Source organism: Astatotilapia calliptera, chromosome 7, assembly GCF_900246225.1.
Source record: "Astatotilapia calliptera chromosome 7, fAstCal1.2, whole genome shotgun sequence".
In the NCBI taxonomy this organism is placed as follows: domain Eukaryota; kingdom Metazoa; phylum Chordata; class Actinopteri; order Cichliformes; family Cichlidae; genus Astatotilapia; species Astatotilapia calliptera.
Genome location: NC_039308.1, coordinates 51,707,403 through 51,734,371, shown reverse-complemented (window position 1 = coordinate 51,734,371; position 26,969 = coordinate 51,707,403). Strand labels below are relative to the sequence as shown.

At 40.5% G+C, this 26,969-nt stretch overlaps 1 protein-coding gene across 1 annotated transcript in view; it reads left to right on the top strand.

Annotated features, from left to right (window-relative positions):
• The window catches only part of LOC113026576 (cGMP-inhibited 3',5'-cyclic phosphodiesterase A-like), a 94,283-nt gene that overhangs the window by 48,769 nt on the left and 18,545 nt on the right, over positions 1-26,969 (top strand). Inside the window, exons 3-4 of the mRNA XM_026175508.1 lie at positions 8,228-8,488; positions 18,622-18,779. Coding sequence (XP_026031293.1) covers positions 8,228-8,488; positions 18,622-18,779 — 419 coding nt within the window. The remainder of the gene's footprint in view (positions 1-8,227; positions 8,489-18,621; positions 18,780-26,969) is intronic.

Genomic DNA, 26,969 nt, shown 5'->3' with positions numbered 1-26,969 from the left:
TTAGTATATCTGCTCATATTCTCTAAACACATGAGTGTGTGCACTGATGTGCTCATGATGAATACATTAACCTCTGGTTTTACACACACATATACACACACACACACACACACACACACACACACACACACACACACACACATATATATATATATATATATATATATATATATATATATATATATATGTATATATATATATATATATATATATATATATATATATATATATATATATATATATATATATATATATTCTTATATATCCTTTTTTTAGCTTCTGCCTCTACCACTCTGTCTCACAGCTTCTGTTTTTTGCATATTAGCTATATTAGTGGGCTCCTTTGCTGGAATTATACACAATGAAATATGTGGAAGAGATATGTGAAGGGTCAGTGGGCTTGACCTTTCCCAGTAAATCATAAATGAGGCAGTTATGCTTTTTTGTTTTGTTTTGACACCTCGTACAACCTCCCAGACGAGCCACGTTTTAATAAAATATATAATAGCGTGTAATTGTACCCTGGCTGCAGAGCCGGGACCTGGCTCAGTCAGTCGGAAGGTTTGTGAGGAGAGTTGGGTCGCAGTGGGGCCGAGCGTTGGTCTGAAAGTGAGAAGGGTAGTGCTGCTTCACGAGCTTTGGCTGGGATTTCGGAGCGTCTCAGTGGAGTTTTGTGTTACCCTTATGCTGTGATTCATACTGTATCACTCCTCTGTTATTCTAGAGAACATCGTCGTCTCCCTAGCTTCTGTTCGCCTAATCCAACCCGACAGATGCAATCAAGGCCATTACGTTAGCTGCGCTACCGCTGAAACTGAAAACTGCATGGTAATGATTATTTCAAAGGTGGTCAAAGTTTTGGGTAAATAAAGTCAAAGTAAGGAACACACTAAATTATTTTCAGATATATTCCCCAGCTTCTTGCTCAGCACATTCTTGCTCTTCCCATTTTTCTTTATTTATTTTTTTGCGTGGGGTTAATTGCAAAATAAGCTCTGCAGTATATGTACCTTATGAAAAAGCAGAGTTGCTTACATTATTGCCGGACCTTCAGCTTCCCTCTGGGACACATTATATTCTCACCATTGCACAATTTTCAGAGGCCCACATATCACTGTTACTTTACTAGAGGCTCAGATGACTGTATGTTTAGATGAGTGAGCCGAGAGGTTAAAGGTGCATCAAGTGGACTCTCTCAAAAATTACAAATATGTGACCTTCCTGTCTGTGTATTCCATTAATAATCATCATTAGACAGAAGGATTAGGATTTTGTTTGTTGCACCGAGTATATTTCATCTGTCATCCTCAAAGTTTTTGGCAAAAGACATGGGGACACAGCAGGAACACCAGTAATCATATTTCCACTGTTCTGGGTGGTTGCACTGGTCAGCAATGTTGTTTGTAACAGCTAATTCTCCAAAATGTACAGTTTGTGCATATATTTAAAATTAATTAAACATTGTGTCATAGGCCTTTAAATTAACTGTTTATCGTGAGGTCAGGTCATCTTCAGGTTAACCCCTACTAAGAAGCATCCGCTAATAACACATTGTATTTTGTGGTACATTTCTACAGCTAAACCTACCTACACAATTGCGTATAGGCCATATATTAGTACAGAGGAAAAAAAACAGACTCTCACTCTTCAGGAATGATTGCTGGTTTGTTTTGAATGGCCCTCAGTTTAGTTTATATGAACTGCTGCTCGGGTGCTAATCTATGGCATGGCTATTGATGTACGGTTCTAAAGTGTGTTCACATAAACAATTAAGACCATTGATCATGTGCACTGCTGTTATTCATTGTACAATGTCATAACAGACTGTTCATGCATGGTTTAGTATATGACTTAGCTTTTTGAGCAGTCATAAATTCTGTTTATTGATGATGGTAGTCAGGTTTACCTAATGTAGCATGTCAACCCCCTAACAGTTCGGAGTGTGTGACTAATAGGGCACACATTTCTGGTAATTTTGTGATCAAACTAGGAGGATAAATTGGTGGTTAAGATCAGCAAGCTTTTTGTAAAAGGTTAATGCAAAACATGCTTTATAGCTACAAGCAGGAGTGTAGCCACGTTTGTCAAGCCTGGAGGCAACTGTTGTTGTGATTAAATTGAACTTTTCTGTTTATTTTTAAACAACTATCGAGTCAGCAAAATTAACTTAGTTAACATAGACTGTAAATAAAAGATGAGCTTAACCAGCACAAGGCCTCCCACTGTTTTTTGGACTTTTAAATAATTATGGCTGACAGGATCTTTTGAGAGCTGGGAGTAGCCATATTTAGACGAGAGTGGAGTGCAAAGTAATTGGCTAACTTCAGCAAACTTCGTTAGCAAGCTGCATTTACAGTCATGGTTAAAAAAATATTACACCTTCTTTATGGTTTTGCATAGCAGGACATAATTAAAAAAAATCTGCAAAAAAGAAAGTCTTTAGCGGGTCTTAAAATGAGATAAATACAGCCTCAAATCAACTCCAAAACACAGCATACTACACCGTCTCATTATTTATTCAACAAAAATCAACTGAATTAGTTAACACAATGCCACAAGTGGACATCCTAGCAAAGGCGTGAACGTCCCAGCAAATCCATCCCAAGATCAGACCCTGCAACGCTTGGAGAAACTCTATGTTAGTAAATACAAATCGTTATTATTCTTAGTAAGGATTTTATTTGACATATTAAAAGATTTGTGTTCAAATTACTAAGGCAGCCAGGCTGTGATATGTATGCTCAATGATTCCAAGCAGAGCAGCAAATCTACAACAGAATGGCAGAAAAAGAGAAGAATCGAGGTGTTGCAACGGTCCAGTCAAAGTCCAGACCTCAACCTGATTGAAATGCTGACCTTAAGAGAGCTATGTGTAAACAAATACCCGTAAACCTCACTAAACTGAAACAACACTGTGAAAAATAATGGGCCAAAATTCCTCCACAACCGTGAGAGACTGATAAAGTCATATAGAAAATGATTACTTTAAGTTATTGCAGCTTGTAAAAGCGGTTAGACAAACTACTGAATCATGGGGCGCACTTATTTTTTCACACAGTGCTTCTGCTTTTTGGCTCAGTGTTGTTAAATAATTAATAACACCATGTACCTTCTTGTTGATCTCTTAGCAAGTGCGCAAACTTTTCTAAATTTCAAACTTTTAATAATTGTGAAGGAGAATAGCATAAGTTCTTTTTTAAAGGAATAACCATATGTACGATGTACTATTCCTAAATGTTAAAACCCATTGTTTGAATATATTTGATCATTATTTAGTTTACAAACACGCATGTGTCTAAGTGAAGAAAGGTCTATTTTGTAGCGGTCACATCTGTCTCCAAGTGAAGCCTGCCTATGAATTAGACCAAACATCTAACCTTTACACAAAGTGCTTATATAATTTTTGGATATTACATAACTCACTTACAATGTCATTTATTCCAGGACATCCATTGATGATTCTCAAGTGTTATGTTGCAGACTGTTGAAACATTGGGAACATCGGGAGGTATTTTCTGGGCAAGACGCATCTTTTGAGGCATAAGTAAAAGCTGAAAGGCAGGGATAGTTGGGATTTCACATTCTTTATGTTTCCTACAATGTGCTTTTAATAGCTCAAAGTTTAAACTCCTCATGTCTAAATTTTATATAGGTCTCACAGAGCAAGGGAATGGCTTAAGTGTTATAGCAGACAGGCTTCGCTAGCTTTTCGAGTAATAGAAATACTACGAATTCCACTGTGTCCAAAAACTCCCACCTCAAACACTAACCCAGCACCTGGAGTCTTTCACTACGCTTGAATGTTCATGTCCTGCTCTTAGCTTTAAGTTGCTTACTCTAAGTTCAGTTTCAGACCCGGTGCTTTCATCATTAACATCCTCTTATGGCCACTTAGTCATGCAGTGTTCATATTCCTTACTGAGTGTTCATCTGTCCTTGCATTGCATGCTTAAAATGATGCCCTCTCTGTATTCACTTATCAGACTTTAGTGCCTTCTTTATGTTTTCACTTCGCTTCGGAGTTGCGGCTGTCGCGTGAAAACAAAAGACAGAGTTTGCAGAAGTAGCAGATGAGTTTGCGTGTGTACGTGCATGTGCGTTTGGAGCCACTGAGACCCCCTAAGGATCACTGTTGTTTTTGTCCAGCCAGATGTTTTTCAGCCACCATACTTTTGTTTAACCCCCTATTTAGCGAACTCTTAAATCAGGCAATAAATGAGCTGAAAGACAGGTGTTTACATCTCATGCTCGCAGTGTAAAGTAAAAGAGTATAGGAAATGTGAGCGGGACAACAGAGGGCAGCGGGGATAAACGATGATCTGTCCAGAAGTGTTCCATTCGCCTTTTAGAGGATGTCTGCGTGTCATCATGCGTGGGTCACCCTATGTGGAGGACTTTGCTTAAACTCAGAGAACACATGCCTTTTGTATTCTTGCAGACCAACAGGAAAACGTGTATAAATACACCAACTTATCTGATAGGATACTAGGAAAACAAAATGCGAGACCTTCTCTGTTCCCACAAGAGGAGACGAATGAAAGGTATACACACGTGTTGTTAACGTCAACCGCTTGCTACTTAGCCAGTGTAAATAAAATAAATCTGGGTGCCCGGCAGCTGGTGTCAAAGTGAATGGGACACTGGGGGGAGAAAAAAATCTGATAACATTCTTTGGGGGGAAAAGGGAACTCGTGGGCTTATTAGATAAATTAGCTGGCAGCCAGGACTGACCTGTGTTTAGCTGTGGTTGTTCAACTGCTCAAGGCACAGCAATTAAGAGTGGGTTGTGAACTTTTCACTTTACCCTGTGAAAACAAGGCTGACTCGCGCAGCGCCGATGCCTTGAAAGCTGTGCAGCAGACGGTCAGAAACAGACGATGGCTGTTGGCCATCTGAGAGGTCAGGAGTGAGGAGGCCAAAGGTCAGATTCTATTTGAGACACTGCTAATGAGTCCATTCAACAAGGATCAAGTAATCCACATCTGTGCTGAACGTGTTTCAAACTTATGTTGTTATGCGGATAGTTAACAGGCTGCTAGAATATCGAGGTCTACTACTGTGAAGTACATCGCTGTACTCCTCCTTCTCATGTTTTAAAAAGAGCCATATAAGGCAAAAATAAAGACTTTGATCTATGAGTGGATGTAAGTTTGCGTGTTTGTATGTGTGCCTGTGTAACACCACAGCTATAAAACAAACCCTGGCAAAGTCTAACACTACTACTGAATATATTTCTATACTTAATAGTGGCACAAAAAGGACTATTTCTTGTTTTTATATCTTTATGTGTTGGGTTTGGATCTTGTTTATTTATGCGATTGGCTACTTAGCATTTGTATAATTTGTTTTCTGATGTTGTTGTTTTTTCCTGAACTAAATGCACATTTCAAGGGATTTCGCAGCGTCACTCTACATAAAAGATATGCTGTAAAAGTTGAACAAAGCAATTGATGACTTTGAACTTTTTAATAATTTTTTTTAATGATTATATGCACAGACACCACTGGAAAGCAGGAAAATCAAGATCTGTATATTTTTAATGCTTAAGATTTTATTCATAGATTGTTGTCTCATTTAATTTTTCAGTCATGTTTTAATGCCCCGTAGAAAGACAGCATTGAATTAAAATGCATAATCCTGAATATATACTTAATCCCAAATTTCTATTTAGTCACTTCTGAAACACACACACAAGCCACCAACACTGCATTTACATATACCATACAGTAACATCATGACATGAATTCAATTCATATCAAATCAATTCAACTCGGTTTTATTTATGTAGCGCCAAATCAACCGTTGCCTCAAGGCGCTTTATATTGTAATGTAAAGACCCTACAACAAAACAGAGAAAACCCCAACAATTACATGACGCATATGAGCAAATGCCTTGGAGACAGTGGGAAGGAAAAACTCCCTTTTAACAGGAAGAAACCTGCAGAAGAACTAGGCTCAGGGAGGGTGGCTATCTGCAGAGGAGAGGATGACAGGACAAAGACACAATGGAAGAGAGCCAAAGATTAATGTTGTCTAATGACCAGAGATGGGCAGTTACTTGTAACTCGTTGCTGTAATCCGATTACTTTTTTCAAGTAACGAGTAAAGTAAGGGATTACTATTGCAAAAACGGTAATTAGATTACCGTTACTTTCCCGTAGGAACGCTGCGTTACTGCGTTACTAAAACCGTGATTTTTTTGCAGAATGTCTCATGACAGTGACGTAAGCGAGTGCGCTATTCGTGGCAACAGCTGTGTGCAGATCAACAATGGATCACATATCGAGTGCAGGAGAGAGTATGAGCGTGCAGCGTTTAAAGCGTGGAAGTACTGACCTTACTTTAAGTTTGATTCCATAAAAAGTGACAAAAACATTAGCGTCCATTAGCGTTGTGCGTGGGAAGAAAACTTCTTTTTACAGTGAAAAAAAACCCCCTAAACTTCCAAGCAAGCACCGAGTGCGCTACCACGTAATGGGAAATTCACAGAGAAACTCGCGGATTCTTCAACTAACCGCTGCAGCACACCTGCACCAGTGTAAACCTCCGCCTACGCCACTCCTGCTTTACAGGTGAAAATAGAGCAACAGGACCGCTGAGTCTTTGACTTTATTTATTTTCTGCTGTGTTTTACTTGCATCTATTTGAAAGAGTGAGTGTAAACGCAAAAAAAAAAAATTATATGTGCTGGAATGTGCAGAAAATAGGTTTAAATGTTAAACAAATATCTTCCAGTCAGAGAATGTTGCATATAATTAAATTTTTGCTTGATGCATAAAGTTAAAAGATTAAAACTAATAAAACAAGTTTTAAAAAGGGACTTTTCCATTTGATTACATTTTGTATGATGGATTATGCAGAAAAAGCAGAATTGGGCTGAAAGATCTATCGCTTTATCACCTATTCAGGTTGTAAATCGTGCTTTTAAAAAGTAACTAAGTAACTAAGTAATTAATTACTTTTGAAAATAAGTAACCAGTAAAGTAACGGGGTTACTTTTTTGGGGAAGTAATCAGTAATTGGTTACTGATTACTTTTTTCAAGTAACTTGACTACTAGCAGAGTGCTGTATAAAGACGTGCCATTCATATATTCCAAACTGTTTATTTAAAAGTTCAAATTCTTAAGGATGCACTGGAATTCAAGACTGAAAATCAACAGATACCACAGAATAAATTGCTAGAATAACAACTTGTACAACGATCTGACCACCACCAGTAGGCAACATGGGGTTAGTATCTTGCCCAAGGATATTTGGCATGCAGCCAGGAGGCAGCCTGGGATCGAACCACCAACCTTCTGATTATTGGCTGACCTGCTCTGCCACCTGAGCTACAGCCACCCAGATAAATATTAGCCACTGACACTGGCAGGCCAAATAACATCCAGTGATTATTTGGCATGTCAATGGATTCCCTTTGATTCTAGGACTTACAGGTCTTATAGTTTTTAAAGGTTTTATAACCCCAACTCCGAAAAAAGTTTTAGGGCACTGTGTAAAATGCTGTAATTTGCAAATCTTATAAACTCACATTTTATTCACAATGGAACATAGAAAATGTTTATATGTAATGTTTATGTTTAAACTGAGACAATTTACCATTTTAAGAAAAAATGTTAGATTTTTCATCTCATAAAATGTCTTCACTTGGTGAAAGATTTATGTGTGCTTTAGTATTGTCTTGCTGAAATATGAAAGGCCTTCCTTAAAAAGACTGCTCCCTTTCCAGATGAGCTAGCTGAATAGGCACTAATACACCCCCATGCCACCAGACATGAAGGCTTTTGAAGTGTGTTTTGGCCAGAAAAACAGTGTTTCTGAATCATGTTCACATATGGTCTCATCTTTGTGACTTGTGTTCAAAGACAATGATTTCTGGAAGTGTTTTTTCTCAGTCCATGAATTCCATGACAGAATGTTCCAGTTTATCCTAAAAGTAGTCACTAAAAAAGAAATTGTCTTAATGTAAAAACACCATCTAACCTTCAGCATAGTTTGACTACCAGTTCTTTAGCATAAACAACAAAAGAAATTCAGGTGTCACAGTTAACCACATTATATACTCAGAAAGGAGCTGCTGACATAGTTTACACACCCGCTCTTCATGCCTGCCATCGAGAAGCGGAACACGGCCGCTATCAGACTCAGCCGTTAATTAGCATCAGCTCACATCAGCTACTGTTGCAATGATGATTAACTCTTCGTTGTCTCCTTGTCATCCTACAGTCATCAGGCACAACTGTCATGGTGGACATAGCAGTGATGGGAGAAGCCCATGGACTAATTACAGACCTGCTGGCTGACCCCTCTCTCCCACCCAACACCTGCACGTCGCTGCGGGCCGTCAGCAACATGCTTACCACCCAGCTCACTTTCCAGCCCCTGCACCGGCCACGCCCTGCCCCCCTGCATAACCCCAGCGATGTCTACACCTGCTCTGACTCAGAGGAGGTACCTGAGAAAGGAGAGAAGACATCCATCCACAAGGTAACAAAATGAGTTAACACAAAGAAATGTAGCCCTTGGAACCAAAGATGAAAGAAGGGATATTTTTCATCCTTAAAAGAAAAGTCAAACGTGTTAATCAGAAGTAGTCAAGAGGCTGAAACAAAATAATTTTATTTGGAAACAGTGAAATATTCCTTGGATGGAAATGTGGTCCACCTTATTAAGGCCAAATGATTTATATACCACACAGCACTCCCCACACATGTTAATCTTTTAGCCCATGTTTCAGCTAATGAGTGCTTCCTGCTCTCAGAACTTTTAGCATCAAATGAAGGAGTATTTTTTGTAGAGTTGAGTGAAGAAAAATAGAGCGCTTGGAGCACTGTTCTTCCCTTCATAGCTGCAGCTGTGTCAACATGACAGATGTGCAGAGCCATACAGAGTGTGTGCGCACGAATGTGAGGAGCGGAGTAGAAGAGGAGAGGCGACATGGAGGTGAATGTATTCCTCTAAAGGCTGCAAAGACCGACAAGCGTGTAAGCAAACCTGGACCTCCTCCATGACCGTCCAGCTATGCGATACCTGTTCTGGCCGTTGTGGAAAGTGTTGTCACGGTCGCTGGTCTGACAGGTGCACGTTTACATCATCCTGAACTGTGGAAAAGTAGTCAAGATGAACTGCACCTGTGGAGTAGCCTGCGAAACTGTGCTCATTAAGACTTTCCTCCCCCGAGGGACAATGTGCCCAGTTCTGCCTGCCCAGGAGGAGAATAACAGGAGTGAAGGTTTTCCAAGCTCATTTTCTGTCCAACACAGGCATGTTCTCTGTCTCCATTGCAAAATGGCAACTCCATTGAAAGGGCTACAAAAAAAACCCATGAATGACAAAACAAATAACTACTTGTTAAATGTTGAAACTCACTCTGCCCTCTTAAACGGTTATACAAATGATGAAATGTCGACACTGCTGTGTGTGTTTCTGTGCCATGTATTTCTGTTTTTGGTTTTAACGTGATAGGGCTTTCTTTATGGAAATTTAAAATTACAGCCTTGCACAATTTTACCATTGGAAAAACATAGATTTTTGATGATAGAAAAAATGGTAAATATGGTTGTATTCATAGCAGAAACAAGATTTTCTTTTAAATTTGTGTGAATGGAACTAAGGTTACATCAAAGCTCTAAAGGTAATGTAAGTGAGATACATGGCTCCTAATGCTGTACATGAGTTTGTGTGTCCTAGCACTCAGCATATGAAGCCTTGTTGTTAATTTTTCAGTCATGTTTTAATGCCCCGTAGAAAGACAGCATTGAATTAAAATGCATAATCCTGAATATATACTTAATCCCAAATTTCTATTTAGTCACTTCTGAAACACACACACAAGCCACCAACACTGCATTTACATATACCATACAGTAACATCATGACATGAATTCAATTCATATCAAATCAATTCAACTCGGTTTTATTTATGTAGCGCCAAATCAACCGTTGCCTCAAGCGCTTTATATTGTAATGTAAAGACCCTACAACAAAACAGAGAAAACCCCAACAATTACATGACGCATATGAGCAAATGCCTTGGAGACAGTGGGAAGGAAAAACTCCCTTTTAACAGGAAGAAACCTGCAGAAGAACTAGGCTCAGGGAGGGTGGCTATCTGCAGAGGAGAGGATGACAGGACAAAGACACAATGGAAGAGAGCCAAAGATTAATGTTGTCTAATGACCAGAGATGGGCAGTTACTTGTAACTCGTTGCTGTAATCCGATTACTTTTTTCAAGTAACGAGTAAAGTAAGGGATTACTATTGCAAAAACGGTAATTAGATTACCGTTACTTTCCCGTAGGAACGCTGCGTTACTGCGTTACTAAAACCGTGATTTTTTTGCAGAATGTCTCATGACAGTGACGTAAGCGAGTGCGCTATTCGTGGCAACAGCTGTGTGCAGATCAACAATGGATCACATATCGAGTGCAGAGAGAGTATGAGCGTGCAGCGTTTAAAGCGTGGAAGTACTGACCTTACTTTAAGTTTGATTCCATAAAAAGTGACAAAAACATTAGCGTCCATTAGCGTTGTGCGTGGGAAGAAAACTTCTTTTTACAGTGAAAAAAAACCCCCTAAACTTCCAAGCAAGCACCGAGTGCGCTACCACGTAATGGGAAATTCACAGAGAAACTCGCGGATTCTTCAACTAACCGCTGCAGCACACCTGCACCAGTGTAAACCTCCGCCTACGCCACTCCTGCTTACAGGTGAAAATAGAGCAACAGGACCGCTGCGTCTTTGACTTTATTTATTTTCTGCTGTGTTTTACTTGCATCTATTTGAAAGAGTGAGTGTAAACGCAAAAAAAAAAATTATATGTGCTGGAATGTGCAGAAAATAGGTTTAAATGTTAAACAAATATCTTCCAGTCAGAGAATGTTGCATATAATTAAATTTTTGCTTGATGCATAAAGTTAAAAGATTAAAACTAATAAAACAAGTTTTAAAAAGGGACTTTTCCATTTGATTACATTTTGTATGATGGATTATGCAGAAAAAGCAGAATTGGCTGAAAGATCTATCGCTTTATCACCTATTCAGGTTGTAAATCGTGCTTTTAAAAAGTAACTAAGTAACTAAGTAATTAATTACTTTTGAAAATAAGTAACCAGTAAAGTAACGGGGTTACTTTTTTGGGGAAGTAATCAGTAATTGGTTACTGATTACTTTTTTCAAGTAACTTGACTACTAGCAGAGTGCTGTATAAAGACGTGCCATTCATATATTCCAAACTGTTTATTTAAAAGTTCAAATTCTTAAGGATGCACTGGAATTCAAGACTGAAAATCAACAGATACCACAGAATAAATTGCTAGAATAACAACTTGTACAACGATCTGACCACCACCAATTAATAACACCATGTACCTTCTTGTTGATCTCTTAGCAAGTGCGCAAACTTTTCTAAATTTCAAACTTTTAATAATTGTGAAGGAGAATAGCATAAGTTCTTTTTTAAAGGAATAACCATATGTACGATGTACTATTCCTAAATGTTAAAACCCATTGTTTGAATATATTTGATCATTATTTAGTTTACAAACACGCATGTGTCTAAGTGAAGAAAGGTCTATTTTGTAGCGGTCACATCTGTCTCCAAGTGAAGCCTGCCTATGAATTAGACCAAACATCTAACCTTTACACAAAGTGCTTATATAATTTTTGGATATTACATAACTCACTTACAATGTCATTTATTCCAGGACATCCATTGATGATTCTCAAGTGTTATGTTGCAGACTGTTGAAACATTGGGAACATCGGGAGGTATTTTCTGGGCAAGACGCATCTTTTGAGGCATAAGTAAAAGCTGAAAGGCAGGGATAGTTGGGATTTCACATTCTTTATGTTTCCTACAATGTGCTTTTAATAGCTCAAAGTTTAAACTCCTCATGTCTAAATTTTATATAGGTCTCACAGAGCAAGGGAATGGCTTAAGTGTTATAGCAGACAGGCTTCGCTAGCTTTTCGAGTAATAGAAATACTACGAATTCCACTGTGTCCAAAAACTCCCACCTCAAACACTAACCCAGCACCTGGAGTCTTTCACTACGCTTGAATGTTCATGTCCTGCTCTTAGCTTTAAGTTGCTTACTCTAAGTTCAGTTTCAGACCCGGTGCTTTCATCATTAACATCCTCTTATGGCCACTTAGTCATGCAGTGTTCATATTCCTTACTGAGTGTTCATCTGTCCTTGCATTGCATGCTTAAAATGATGCCCTCTCTGTATTCACTTATCAGACTTTAGTGCCTTCTTTATGTTTTCACTTCGCTTCGGAGTTGCGGCTGTCGCGTGAAAACAAAAGACAGAGTTTGCAGAAGTAGCAGATGAGTTTGCGTGTGTACGTGCATGTGCGTTTGGAGCCACTGAGACCCCCTAAGGATCACTGTTGTTTTTGTCCAGCCAGATGTTTTTCAGCCACCATACTTTTGTTTAACCCCCTATTTAGCGAACTCTTAAATCAGGCAATAAATGAGCTGAAAGACAGGTGTTTACATCTCATGCTCGCAGTGTAAAGTAAAAGAGTATAGGAAATGTGAGCGGGACAACAGAGGGCAGCGGGGATAAACGATGATCTGTCCAGAAGTGTTCCATTCGCCTTTTAGAGGATGTCTGCGTGTCATCATGCGTGGGTCACCCTATGTGGAGGACTTTGCTTAAACTCAGAGAACACATGCCTTTTGTATTCTTGCAGACCAACAGGAAAACGTGTATAAATACACCAACTTATCTGATAGGATACTAGGAAAACAAAATGCGAGACCTTCTCTGTTCCCACAAGAGGAGACGAATGAAAGGTATACACACGTGTTGTTAACGTCAACCGCTTGCTACTTAGCCAGTGTAAATAAAATAAATCTGGGTGCCCGGCAGCTGGTGTCAAAGTGAATGGGACACTGGGGGGAGAAAAAAATCTGATAACATTCTTTGGGGGGAAAAGGGAACTCGTGGGCTTATTAGATAAATTAGCTGGCAGCCAGGACTGACCTGTGTTTAGCTGTGGTTGTTCAACTGCTCAAGGCACAGCAATTAAGAGTGGGTTGTGAACTTTTCACTTTACCCTGTGAAAACAAGGCTGACTCGCGCAGCGCCGATGCCTTGAAAGCTGTGCAGCAGACGGTCAGAAACAGACGATGGCTGTTGGCCATCTGAGAGGTCAGGAGTGAGGAGGCCAAAGGTCAGATTCTATTTGAGACACTGCTAATGAGTCCATTCAACAAGGATCAAGTAATCCACATCTGTGCTGAACGTGTTTCAAACTTATGTTGTTATGCGGATAGTTAACAGGCTGCTAGAATATCGAGGTCTACTACTGTGAAGTACATCGCTGTACTCCTCCTTCTCATGTTTTAAAAAGAGCCATATAAGGCAAAAATAAAGACTTTGATCTATGAGTGGATGTAAGTTTGCGTGTTTGTATGTGTGCCTGTGTAACACCACAGCTATAAAACAAACCCTGGCAAAGTCTAACACTACTACTGAATATATTTCTATACTTAATAGTGGCACAAAAAGGACTATTTCTTGTTTTTATATCTTTATGTGTTGGGTTTGGATCTTGTTTATTTATGCGATTGGCTACTTAGCATTTGTATAATTTGTTTTCTGATGTTGTTGTTTTTTCCTGAACTAAATGCACATTTCAAGGGATTTCGCAGCGTCACTCTACATAAAAGATATGCTGTAAAAGTTGAACAAAGCAATTGATGACTTTGAACTTTTTAATAATTTTTTTTAATGATTATATGCACAGACACCACTGGAAAGCAGGAAAATCAAGATCTGTATATTTTTAATGCTTAAGATTTTATTCATAGATTGTTGTCTCATTTAATTTTTCAGTCATGTTTTAATGCCCCGTAGAAAGACAGCATTGAATTAAAATGCATAATCCTGAATATATACTTAATCCCAAATTTCTATTTAGTCACTTCTGAAACACACACACAAGCCACCAACACTGCATTTACATATACCATACAGTAACATCATGACATGAATTCAATTCATATCAAATCAATTCAACTCGGTTTTATTTATGTAGCGCCAAATCAACCGTTGCCTCAAGGCGCTTTATATTGTAATGTAAAGACCCTACAACAAAACAGAGAAAACCCCAACAATTACATGACGCATATGAGCAAATGCCTTGGAGACAGTGGGAAGGAAAAACTCCCTTTTAACAGGAAGAAACCTGCAGAAGAACTAGGCTCAGGGAGGGTGGCTATCTGCAGAGGAGAGGATGACAGGACAAAGACACAATGGAAGAGAGCCAAAGATTAATGTTGTCTAATGACCAGAGATGGGCAGTTACTTGTAACTCGTTGCTGTAATCCGATTACTTTTTTCAAGTAACGAGTAAAGTAAGGGATTACTATTGCAAAAACGGTAATTAGATTACCGTTACTTTCCCGTAGGAACGCTGCGTTACTGCGTTACTAAAACCGTGATTTTTTTGCAGAATGTCTCATGACAGTGACGTAAGCGAGTGCGCTATTCGTGGCAACAGCTGTGTGCAGATCAACAATGGATCACATATCGAGTGCAGGAGAGAGTATGAGCGTGCAGCGTTTAAAGCGTGGAAGTACTGACCTTACTTTAAGTTTGATTCCATAAAAAGTGACAAAAACATTAGCGTCCATTAGCGTTGTGCGTGGGAAGAAAACTTCTTTTTACAGTGAAAAAAAACCCCCTAAACTTCCAAGCAAGCACCGAGTGCGCTACCACGTAATGGGAAATTCACAGAGAAACTCGCGGATTCTTCAACTAACCGCTGCAGCACACCTGCACCAGTGTAAACCTCCGCCTACGCCACTCCTGCTTTACAGGTGAAAATAGAGCAACAGGACCGCTGAGTCTTTGACTTTATTTATTTTCTGCTGTGTTTTACTTGCATCTATTTGAAAGAGTGAGTGTAAACGCAAAAAAAAAAAATTATATGTGCTGGAATGTGCAGAAAATAGGTTTAAATGTTAAACAAATATCTTCCAGTCAGAGAATGTTGCATATAATTAAATTTTTGCTTGATGCATAAAGTTAAAAGATTAAAACTAATAAAACAAGTTTTAAAAAGGGACTTTTCCATTTGATTACATTTTGTATGATGGATTATGCAGAAAAAGCAGAATTGGGCTGAAAGATCTATCGCTTTATCACCTATTCAGGTTGTAAATCGTGCTTTTAAAAAGTAACTAAGTAACTAAGTAATTAATTACTTTTGAAAATAAGTAACCAGTAAAGTAACGGGGTTACTTTTTTGGGGAAGTAATCAGTAATTGGTTACTGATTACTTTTTTCAAGTAACTTGACTACTAGCAGAGTGCTGTATAAAGACGTGCCATTCATATATTCCAAACTGTTTATTTAAAAGTTCAAATTCTTAAGGATGCACTGGAATTCAAGACTGAAAATCAACAGATACCACAGAATAAATTGCTAGAATAACAACTTGTACAACGATCTGACCACCACCAGTAGGCAACATGGGGTTAGTATCTTGCCCAAGGATATTTGGCATGCAGCCAGGAGGCAGCCTGGGATCGAACCACCAACCTTCTGATTATTGGCTGACCTGCTCTGCCACCTGAGCTACAGCCACCCAGATAAATATTAGCCACTGACACTGGCAGGCCAAATAACATCCAGTGATTATTTGGCATGTCAATGGATTCCCTTTGATTCTAGGACTTACAGGTCTTATAGTTTTTAAAGGTTTTATAACCCCAACTCCGAAAAAAGTTTTAGGGCACTGTGTAAAATGCTGTAATTTGCAAATCTTATAAACTCACATTTTATTCACAATGGAACATAGAAAATGTTTATATGTAATGTTTATGTTTAAACTGAGACAATTTACCATTTTAAGAAAAAATGTTAGATTTTTCATCTCATAAAATGTCTTCACTTGGTGAAAGATTTATGTGTGCTTTAGTATTGTCTTGCTGAAATATGAAAGGCCTTCCTTAAAAAGACTGCTCCCTTTCCAGATGAGCTAGCTGAATAGGCACTAATACACCCCCCATGCCACCAGACATGAAGGCTTTTGAAGTGTGTTTTGGCCAGAAAAACAGTGTTTCTGAATCATGTTCACATATGGTCTCATCTTTGTGACTTGTGTTCAAAGACAATGATTTCTGGAAGTGTTTTTTCTCAGTCCATGAATTCCATGACAGAATGTTCCAGTTTATCCTAAAAGTAGTCACTAAAAAAGAAATTGTCTTAATGTAAAAACACCATCTAACCTTCAGCATAGTTTGACTACCAGTTCTTTAGCATAAACAACAAAAGAAATTCAGGTGTCACAGTTAACCACATTATATACTCAGAAAGGAGCTGCTGACATAGTTTACACACCCGCTCTTCATGCCTGCCATCGAGAAGCGGAACACGGCCGCTATCAGACTCAGCCGTTAATTAGCATCAGCTCACATCAGCTACTGTTGCAATGATGATTAACTCTTCGTTGTCTCCTTGTCATCCTACAGTCATCAGGCACAACTGTCATGGTGGACATAGCAGTGATGGGAGAAGCCCATGGACTAATTACAGACCTGCTGGCTGACCCCTCTCTCCCACCCAACACCTGCACGTCGCTGCGGGCCGTCAGCAACATGCTTACCACCCAGCTCACTTTCCAGCCCCTGCACCGGCCACGCCCTGCCCCCCTGCATAACCCCAGCGACGTCTACACCTGCTCTGACTCAGAGGAGGTACCTGAGAAAGGAGAGAAGACATCCATCCACAAGGTAACAAAATGAGTTAACACAAAGAAATGTAGCCCTTGGAACCAAAGATGAAAGAAGGGATATTTTTCATCCTTAAAAGAAAAGTCAAACGTGTTAATCAGAAGTAGTCAAGAGGCTGAAACAAAATAATTTTATTTGGAAACAGTGAAATATTCCTTGGATGGAAATGTGGTCCACCTTATTAAGGCCAAATGATTTATATACCACACAGCACTCCCCACACATGTTAATCTTTTAGCCCATGTTTCAGCTAATGAGTGCTTCCTGCTCTCAGAACTTTTAGCATCAAATGAAGGAGTATTTTTGTAGAGTTGAGTGAAGAAAAATAGAGCGCTTGGAGCACTGTTCTTCCCTTCATAGCTGCAGCTGTGTCAACATGACAGATGTGCAGAGCCATACAGAGTGTGTGCGCACGAATGTGAGGAGCGGAGTAGAAGAGGAGAGGCGACATGGAGGTGAATGTATTCCTCTAAAGGCTGCAAAGACCGACAAGCGTGTAAGCAAACCTGGACCTCCTCCATGACCGTCCAGCTATGCGATACCTGTTCTGGCCGTTGTGGAAAGTGTTGTCACGTCGCTGGTCTGACAGGTGCACGTTTACATCATCTGAACTGTGGAAAAGTAGTCAAGATGAACTGCACCTGTGGAGTAGCCTGCGAAACTGTGCTCATTAAGACTTTCCTCCCCCGAGGGACAATGTGCCCAGTTCTGCCTGCCCAGGAGGAGAATAACAGGAGTGAAGGTTTTCCAAGCTCATTTTCTGTCCAACACAGGCATGTTCTCTGTCTCCATTGCAAAATGGCAACTCCATTGAAAGGGCTACAAAAAAACCCATGAATGACAAAACAAATAACTACTTGTTAAATGTTGAAACTCACTCTGCCCTCTTAAACGGTTATACAAATGATGAAATGTCGACACTGCTGTGTGTGTTTCTGTGCCATGTATTTCTGTTTTTGGTTTTAACGTGATAGGGCTTTCTTTATGGAAATTTAAAATTACAGCCTTGCACAATTTTACCATTGGAAAAACATAGATTTTTGATGATAGAAAAAATGGTAAATATGGTTGTATTCATAGCAGAAACAAGATTTTCTTTTAAATTTGTGTGAATGGAACTAAGGTTACATCAAAGCTCTAAAGGTAATGTAAGTGAGATACATGGCTCCTAATGCTGTACATGAGTTTGTGTGTCCTAGCACTCAGCATATGAAGCCTTGTTGTGAATGGGCTCATTCAGGATTCTAAGGCAATCTTTAGTAGGTCACCCTGCAGAGGACGGAGAAAGAGAGTCTGCCATGTTTAGAGCTGCTGTGCCAAATGACTGCATGGCACAGAGCAGATGGAGGCATTGCACGGGCACAGACTGGGAATCCCAGGGAAGGAAGAATAGAGAGAATAGACATAGAAAGCCTGTGACTGACAGAACAAGACAAAAGAGACTTACAGAGAGAATAAGAAGCAGAGAGGCTAAAGCCTATATGATGAAAGGCATCTGCACAGTGCTATATAGAGCCACAGCTGCCTGCTAATGTCCGATGCGGGGTTTATTCTCCTTGGATCCAGCGAGGCAGATTGTGAAAAATGTTCCAGGTTATCACCAGCGTCATTTGTTTCAGATTGGCCAAGTGCAGAAAAAACAACAATCTCATCCAGATGATTTATTTGCCTGGAGACAAAGCAAACAAGCATTAACTTTATCTTACAGGTGGGAGTATTTTTAAAGCTTTTATCTATTTAATACAAAAGCAAATAGTCATGTTTTCTGACCCTGCGGCCACTCACTGATTTCGATTTTTATTAAACAACAAGTGATAAGATAGGTTTCCGGGGTGGTTAACTGTGTATCTGTACTGTGCATTTTGTGCAGCGTCTGAGGCGGAGCCTCCACCCCGGCCTTCTGAGGAGGATCTCTTCCACGTGGACCACCACCACCTCTGCCACAGGACTTCCCACAATTGAGCCGGGACCCGTGCGAAGGGACCGCAGCGCCAGCATCAAACCCTATCATGAAGCACTCACGTGCAGGTACCTGAGCCACAGCTGTTTCACATGCGCCTCCTGTATTTTTAGACCCCAGGTTTTAGTCACTTTGGTTACTTTGTTCAAGATTTGGCAGATGTAGTTCCACTTACACCTTATGGCTTGCTTTTTCAAATCCCTGTTGGGAATTTTGTTAGATTTTTAAATAAAGGAATAGGAATAGAATAAGTCCTATTGTACTATAGATATACACGACTGAGGCACAAACACACTAAGGAGGGCTCCTACAATGCGAATCACTCTGAAGGATATTGGGTTTTTCAGCATTATGGCTGTAGTCATACTAAAGCCATCAGTGTCAGTGAAAAGCAGTGGCACAGTTCAGAAAAGGATGTGTGTGCAGTGGGAGCCAGAATGGAAATATGCCCCACAGGCGAACGCATTAACCTGAATAACTAAGACGCACATCAACCCTGAGCACATTAGTGCTGAAGATAGCACAAGGCTCACGCTACACAGAAGTATCATGGCTCCAAAGTCGATCTGTGAGCCTTTCATAGAATAGACAGTGTGTGGTTTTATGGAGGTGTTTTCAAGCTTTTTGTACTTTTTAGGAGAAATATGATGCAGGATGGAGAAAGTTAGAGGTTACATAAGTCCTGATAAGCATTTGTTTGCATACAGTACTAAAGCAGATGCAGTGAATCTGATGGGAAGTGCTAGGTTTTTCTGTTTTTTTCCTCTTGGTTTTTTCCCCCCACTAAATCACATTGTTGCATCAAATCTTGAATAAACACAGGATCCACATGTATTAAAGCTGTTGTGGTTACTAAGTGAATTGTTTAAGCACAATTTACTGTGATCAGTGCAGAGATAGCATTCCTTACAATTACTTTGTGATTACTGTAACATTATGTTTGGATTATCTTAGAGCAGCACAGGGGAAATTATGCTTTTTTCATGAATTTCAAAGGAGTTTCAGCTTGAAATTTTTCAGCTGTGCATGCTCGCATGAGTTTTCATGCATACAGTATTTCTGTGATGCAAAAGCAGCACTAGACAGCACATATGCTCTGATTTTAAAATATTAAATATGCCTCAACAAGAAAGAGTCTATTAGTGTTTCATCCACCTTATTCAGTCTCTTCCCATCCAGTTTGTGGCGTTTGTCTGCAAGTACCAAAGCTTCCGGGTGTCCCTGGATTTCAAAGCAGTGTCTCAGTTTCCTGTAGTGTACCAACCAACGGGGAAAGTAGGGTTTGTGTATATGCAATTCTCAAATGCTGCATAAGAACATTTGTCTGATCTAATATCTGAAATATTAATAAGTGGGAGAATTTACGACAGCTACGTCTGATGATTCTAAGATTCACTGAAAACTGCCAGCATAGATTCAGAGAATACAACTTCAGCTCAGGATAACCTTTGCATTGTTCATTAGCATTCATTAGCCCGTGTTAAAAATAAAGAGCAGCGGTAAATGTATCTCTATGTATTTATGGCTCGTATTCTAACAAAACCCCAAATTAATACATGAAGATTTTTTTTTCCAAAATTACAGCTTCCAAGTGCAGAGATTTGAATCAGCTCACTTACATACTTACAGTCAGCAAAGCTTCAGGTAAAAGCGACCTCGCTACTTCTGCGAACTCCCTCAAAACCTATTTTAACAATTGTTTGGACTAAATGTTGCAGATGTAAAATGAGGCATGACTCTGCAACTGCATGGCCTATTTCACTCGCAGATGAATTTAGAAACTCATTTTGTGTGGATGGTTAAAAAAAATATGCTTTCAGAAGAGCTCCAATGGTCTTTGAGATATATATATATATATATATATATATATATATATATATATATATATATATATGTATATGTATATGTATATGTATATATATATATATATATATATATATATATATATATATATATATATATATATACATATATATAACTAGCAGCTGGTTCATTTGTGCTGCTAACCAGCTGCTAGTTAACGAGAGACACCCGGAATGGCTAACTGAAGGCCGGACGGTCCTGATCCCCAAGGACCCCAAGAAGGGACCGGTACCCTCCAACTACCGACCAATAACCTGCCTCAGTACTACATGGAAGCTCCTGTCAGGGATCATATCGGCTAAGATGAACAGGCACATGGGTCAATACATGAGCGGGACACAGAAAGGAATTGGCAAGAATACCAGAGGCGCAAAACACCAGCTACTGGTAGACAGAACAATCAGCCGAGACTGCAAGACCAGACTGACCAACCTGTGCACTGCCTGGATTGATTACAAGAAGGCCTATGACTCAATGCCCCACAGCTGGATACTGGAATGCCTAGAATTGTACAAGATCAATGGGACCCTAAGAGCGTTCATCAGGAACTCAATGGGGATGTGGCGTACAACACTAGAGGCCAACTCCAAGCCCATAGCACAAGTCACCATCAAGTGCGGGATCTACCAAGGAGATGCTCTGTCCCCACTGCTGTTCTGCATAGGCCTGAACCCCCTCAGTGAGATCATTAACAAGACTGGCTACGGATACCGACTACGGAACGGAGCAGTTGTCAGCCACCTCCTGTACATGGATGACATCAAGCTGTATGCCAAGAGTGAACGAGACATCGATTCACTGATCCACACTACCAGGCTATACAGCAATGACATTGGAATGTCGTTCGGACTGGAGAAGTGTAGTCGGATGGTATCAAAGAGAGGGAAGGTAGTCAGAACTGAGGGGATTGAACTACCAGAAGGCAACATTGCAGACATAGAGGACAGTTACAAGTACCTGGGGATCCCGCAGGCAAATGGGAACCATGAAGAGGCCGCTAGAAAGGCTGCAACCACCAAGTACCTGCAGAGGGTCAGGCAAGTCCTGAGGAGTCAGCTGAATGGTAAGAACAAGATCCGGGCCATCAACACGTACGCCCTGCCCGTGATCAGGTACCCTGCTGGGGTAATAGGCTGGCCAAAGGAGGAGATAGAAGCCACTGACATAAAGACAAGAAAGCTCCTTACCATGCATGGAGGGTTTCACCCCAAGTCCAGCACCCTGAGGCTGTACGCTAAGAGGAAGGAAGGGGGCCGGGGACTGGTGAGTGTCAGCACCACAGTCCAGGATGAATACATTGGGAAGATGGCCCCAACTGACCGAGTGCTCAGTGAATACCTCAGGCAGCAGAAACCCAAGAAAGAGGAGGGAAACGAGGAACCATCATGGAAGGACAGGCCCCTGCACGGTATGTACCACCGGCAGATAGAGGAGGTGGCTGATATCCAGAAATCCTACCAGTGGCTGGACAAAGCTGGACTGAAAGACAGCACAGAGGCACTAATCATGGCAGCACAAGAACAAGCTCTGAGTACAAGATCCATAGAGGCTGGGGTCTATCACACCAGGCAAGACCCCAGGTGCAGGCTGTGTAAAGATGCCCCAGAGACAATCCAGCACATAACAGCAGGGTGCAAGATGCTAGCAGGCAAGGCATACATGGAACGCCATAACCAAGTGGCCGGCATAGTGTACAGGAACATCTGTGCCGAGTATAACCTGGAAGTCCCGAGGTCAAAATGGGAGATGCCCCCAAGGGTGGTGGAGAATGACCGAGCTAAGATCCTGTGGGACTTCCAGATACAGACGGACAAAATGGTGGTGGCTAACCAACCGGACATAGTGGTGGTAGACAAACAGAAGAAGACGGCCGTAGTGATCGATGTAGCGGTTCCGAATGACAGCAATATCAGGAAGAAGGAACACGAGAAGCTGGAGAAATACCAAGGGCTCAGAGAAGAGCTCGAGAGGATGTGGAGGGTGAAGGTAACGGTGGTCCCCGTGGTAATCGGAGCACTAGGTGCGGTGACTCCCAAGCTAGGCGAGTGGCTCCAGCAGATCCCGGGAACAACATCGGAGATCTCTGTCCAGAAGAGCGCAGTCCTGGGAACAGCTAAGATACTGCGCAGGACCCTCAAGCTCCCAGGCCTCTGGTAGAGGACCCGAGCTTGAAGGATAAACCGCCCGCAGGGGCGTGCTGGGTGTTTTTATATATATATATATATATATATATATATTTTAGAGTAGCATGAAACAATAGCAATCACAGGGCATCGATGTTCAATCAGGTGTACAAGTCGTGGCTAATGAGGGCAGGTACCCTGGCTCAAGTGATTTCATCCATGTTGTCGTTAGCAAGTGATACCAGCCAGACTTTAGTTGTGTATTGTTAAGTTTTTTGCTTTAAGATTTGTTAAGTGAAGCTATCTAATGATAATGGTCGTACTGTAAAAGTAAGCGTTTTCCATAAAAACCACATGTGTGCTGTTTCCAAGGTAGTTTTTTACATTTTTTTATACCTTGGAGAAAAAGTCTAGTCGGCAATGCTGTGTCTTCACCTCGTGGTAAACAAACCCACAGTTTTTATTTCAGTTTGTGGTCGTTAAACTCATGTTCCATGACCAAACTGGCTTTCTTTACTTACTTACGTAATTAATTCCAACAGAGATCCCATTAGAAATTCTTTGCCAAAGACCCATAAGTATTCCCGAAATTATATTCAGGACTATGTCTAAAAATTACTGTAATACCTTAAAGGTAAATTTTTGTTAAACTCCTTGAATTAAAGCTGAAACTCTGCACTTCAATCACACCTTAAAATCCACTGCGATGGTGGAAGGAGGCAAAAACAGTTAAAATTGTGTTGTTGTCCAAGTTCCATACTCTTATGGAAAGACTTTGCAAAGGAGTCCTGGCTGATATGGTGTCAGAGTGATGCTCATAGTATTTAGGGTTAGATGTTGTATTGTGTATATTTTTCTACAAAAATGAACCTTGTGCCTCTTTTTAAAAGCTCTAACAAAAGTCTGAGTGGAGGCTTATTGTAATAATCAATCTATATTAGAAAGCCTTAAGTTCTTTTTTTACTGCATTAAACTCTTTGCACTGCTTTCTTTTGTGCCTTCAGCCCTCCAAAGACCCGCGTAGCCTGCGCCTGCCAGCGTCGTGTTTGGTCCTGTTTGCACAGTGACAGTGTGATACTTGAACACAAAGCTTCTGTACACAAAGCCCCGTTGCCTGGTCTTATATCTTAGCGCAGCCCAGCAGCATGCCCCAGCTAAGGCCACTTACTGAGTGTAAACAAACACCTGGTTCTCTCCCCAGTCACGAGAACACCACAATTAACTCACACACTCGCACTCTTAGATACAGCTGCTTCTTCTGGCTTACACGGTCCGGAAACAATTGGAAAACACAGAGATTTTCCAGGTTTCGTTCACAGCAGTGGAGAGGGCTCTTTTCTGAGCAGCACTTCAGTTAAATGCATTGTAGGCATCTAGCTCTTATCCAGATGCCTGAAATAATCAAACAGGGCTGGTAAGGCTTCGGTGTTTAGCTGAAAGACACTTAACCAGAGCCCATGCTGACTGAAAACAACTTGCTGTGTTTGGGATCCGACCTTTGATGGTCTCTTAGCAAGCAGCAACCTGCCAACACGTCATTTCTCAAGTAGGCTTTGACACCTAAATCACACATGTTAGGGAGTAATAAGGAGTGTTTTTGGTAATTTATGTACTCTAAACTGTATTTGTTAGAGTGTCTGGCCAAGACCAGAAGCCTATGAATTTCCTTTCACATCACTGACACACCACCACTAATCATTCCTGATACATCCTCACACAGAGTGTTGGGAAAGAGGGAAGGCGAGAGAGAGCGAACACATGGAAGGGAGGTTGGGCGAAAATGAACACATGGCTTCAATTGCCTTCTCTCTACTCCATCATCAAATCTGCACAATCTTAATTAGGACATTAGGCTTCTTTTTTTCCCCCTCCCTCGTTTTTCCATCATGTCAGCCTTCAATGACGTACACTGTTAAGAAGGAATAACACCAACTTCAAAGCTACATTATCACCTTTTTTTTTTTTTTTATCAGATAGACCCTGTTTAAAGGGCCCAATTGAATGCCTTCCATTTCCCTCAGCCCCAGCCACTGTGTTGTTATCTTCTTCACGTCATCTGGCTCGAGAGTAGGTAGATTACTGGAAGCAGAAATAATAGCTGCGGTGTTTATCGTGGCTTTGGCACTGTCCGTCGTGGCTCTGAACCAAAGGTAATCTGTCAACCTGCTGCAAGTGGCTGAGTAAAAAATCTGCAGCGGAAAGGTTAGCAGGCTGAGGCCAGCCGGAGCTTACGGCACGGCTCAGGCCATACAAGAAGAAGTCCTCAAAAATGAGGAAAAGCAGGCAGGGCTGCAATTTAAACTGAATTACATTTGCTTGATTAAGCATCATAGTTACAGAGTGAGTGCCAAGTGCCTTTTGGTTTAGAGATGAAGAGCAATTTTTTTTTTTTTTATGACTTTGAAAATTATGTATGTTATAAGGCAAGAAACCAACCTTGACCTTGATGATGAGACAAAACTGCGCCTGATCCATAAAACTGATTTTAGAGCACAATGACATAATGAAAAAAGGACACGAGCAGTTGTACTAAGAAGAACCAAAAGAAGTTGTGTGGTTAGTTGATTGAAATATAGCGCGTGTCATTTTTTAAATCTAAAATTCACTGTATGATGCATGTTAAATTTCCTGTTTTTTGAAAACAGGGGAGATATTTTGGAAAAACTGTATTTCTTTTTTGTTCTTACCAACAATGAGCTTGTGTAGAATAATCATTTACACACTACCACATATTGAAATTGATTTGAAGCCCTCGGTGCGTTTATTTTTCTGTAAGACTCATCGCTCTACACAGAAATATTTTTCAATCTTTACGTGGTTAAGGTTACAGAATTGCAGATAGCGACATTGTTGTATTAGAGAAACCGCAACCTTAAAACCTTTGGCTAAATGTAACTAAATTCCACTTTGAATTCCTCAATAAAACCACACTATAGGATGGTGTCTGTTGACTCCACACAGCAAATGTGTTTACAGCTGACAGTTGCGTTCTCCCAAAAGGCAAAGTAAATTCTTACTACTGGTATATAAATGTTATTTCTAGCATAGAACATGATAGCAAAATGAAAGTGGAGTGTGTATCATGTGTACATAGTTTCTGCGTGAGTGAGAGAGCGAGAGATAAAAGCAGAGCCACTTGATATATGATTGGCAGATTCCTCGACTGAAAATGACCGGCCTCCTTATTTACATTTTGTGCTCAAGGCTCAATGTCAGTAGCCGAGGTTATTCTGCTGCATTAGCAGAATAGGAAAAGTGTCTGCCAGTTCTTCAACTTTCATTAAAAGTAAACCTTTTAAGCCAAGTGCTGCTGCCTGCCCAGACCCCCCTGACAATAATGTACTAACTGTTCAACCGCCAAACTATCAAACTATTTTATATTCCACACCTGCTAGGCATTAGACACAGTGGTCCAACCTGGCCGTACAAACACAACAGAACTCCCTTTGTTGGGGCCTTAGGAGCATTATGCTGGGTGGGTACAGCTCAAAAGTGTTCCAGAAACACTTTATCAGGAGGAGATAGACACACTACAGGCCTTTGTGCTCCCTGTGACACCATGCTCTAACGGCAGGCATTTCCTGCTCCGAGTAGGCAGGTTTTACAACATTTAGGGAGAGGTATTTTAATTGGAACCACCTACAGCCTGACAGTGGCCTCAGTGGAGAAACACGGAAAATCTGTTGGGAAAAGTCTGGGAGGCTCCCCGTGGTGTCACACAGCTAACTGACCAGTAAAGGCCAGTTCTTTCCACAGAAGATAACATTTGCTGTTTGATTTATAAAGCCAGTCATCAGATGGGAATGTTTTCATCTGAGACTGAGAAAGTGAGTTGTTGTTGAGGCCGACACTGGTCTGTCATAAATCTCAAAGAGGGTGGGCTCAGTTTCTAATGAATCATTCATAACAATGCCAGCGTTTGGAGTTTGCTTTGTTGTTTATTCCAGTTGCATTGTGTTAATGTGCGCATCCATTAGATTCATTACTACGTATTTTCTTGAAGCAAGTGTGCAACGGCTGTTTTCGTGTGGGGGCTGCACAGTAGGAACCCCATTAAGTTCTTTTTTTTCCCTACTTGACAACTTCTTCTGACTGTTTACACATCGAAGACAGATGTGGCGAACGGCGATATTCACACTTCTTTAGCAGAGCCGCAGATAGACTAATACATATATTCTGTATTTATCTTCCATGTGTTTTGCCTGTTAACTTTGAACTGCTGTGAATGGTGTGGAATTATTTGCATTCTGATAATAATCAAATAATTAAATC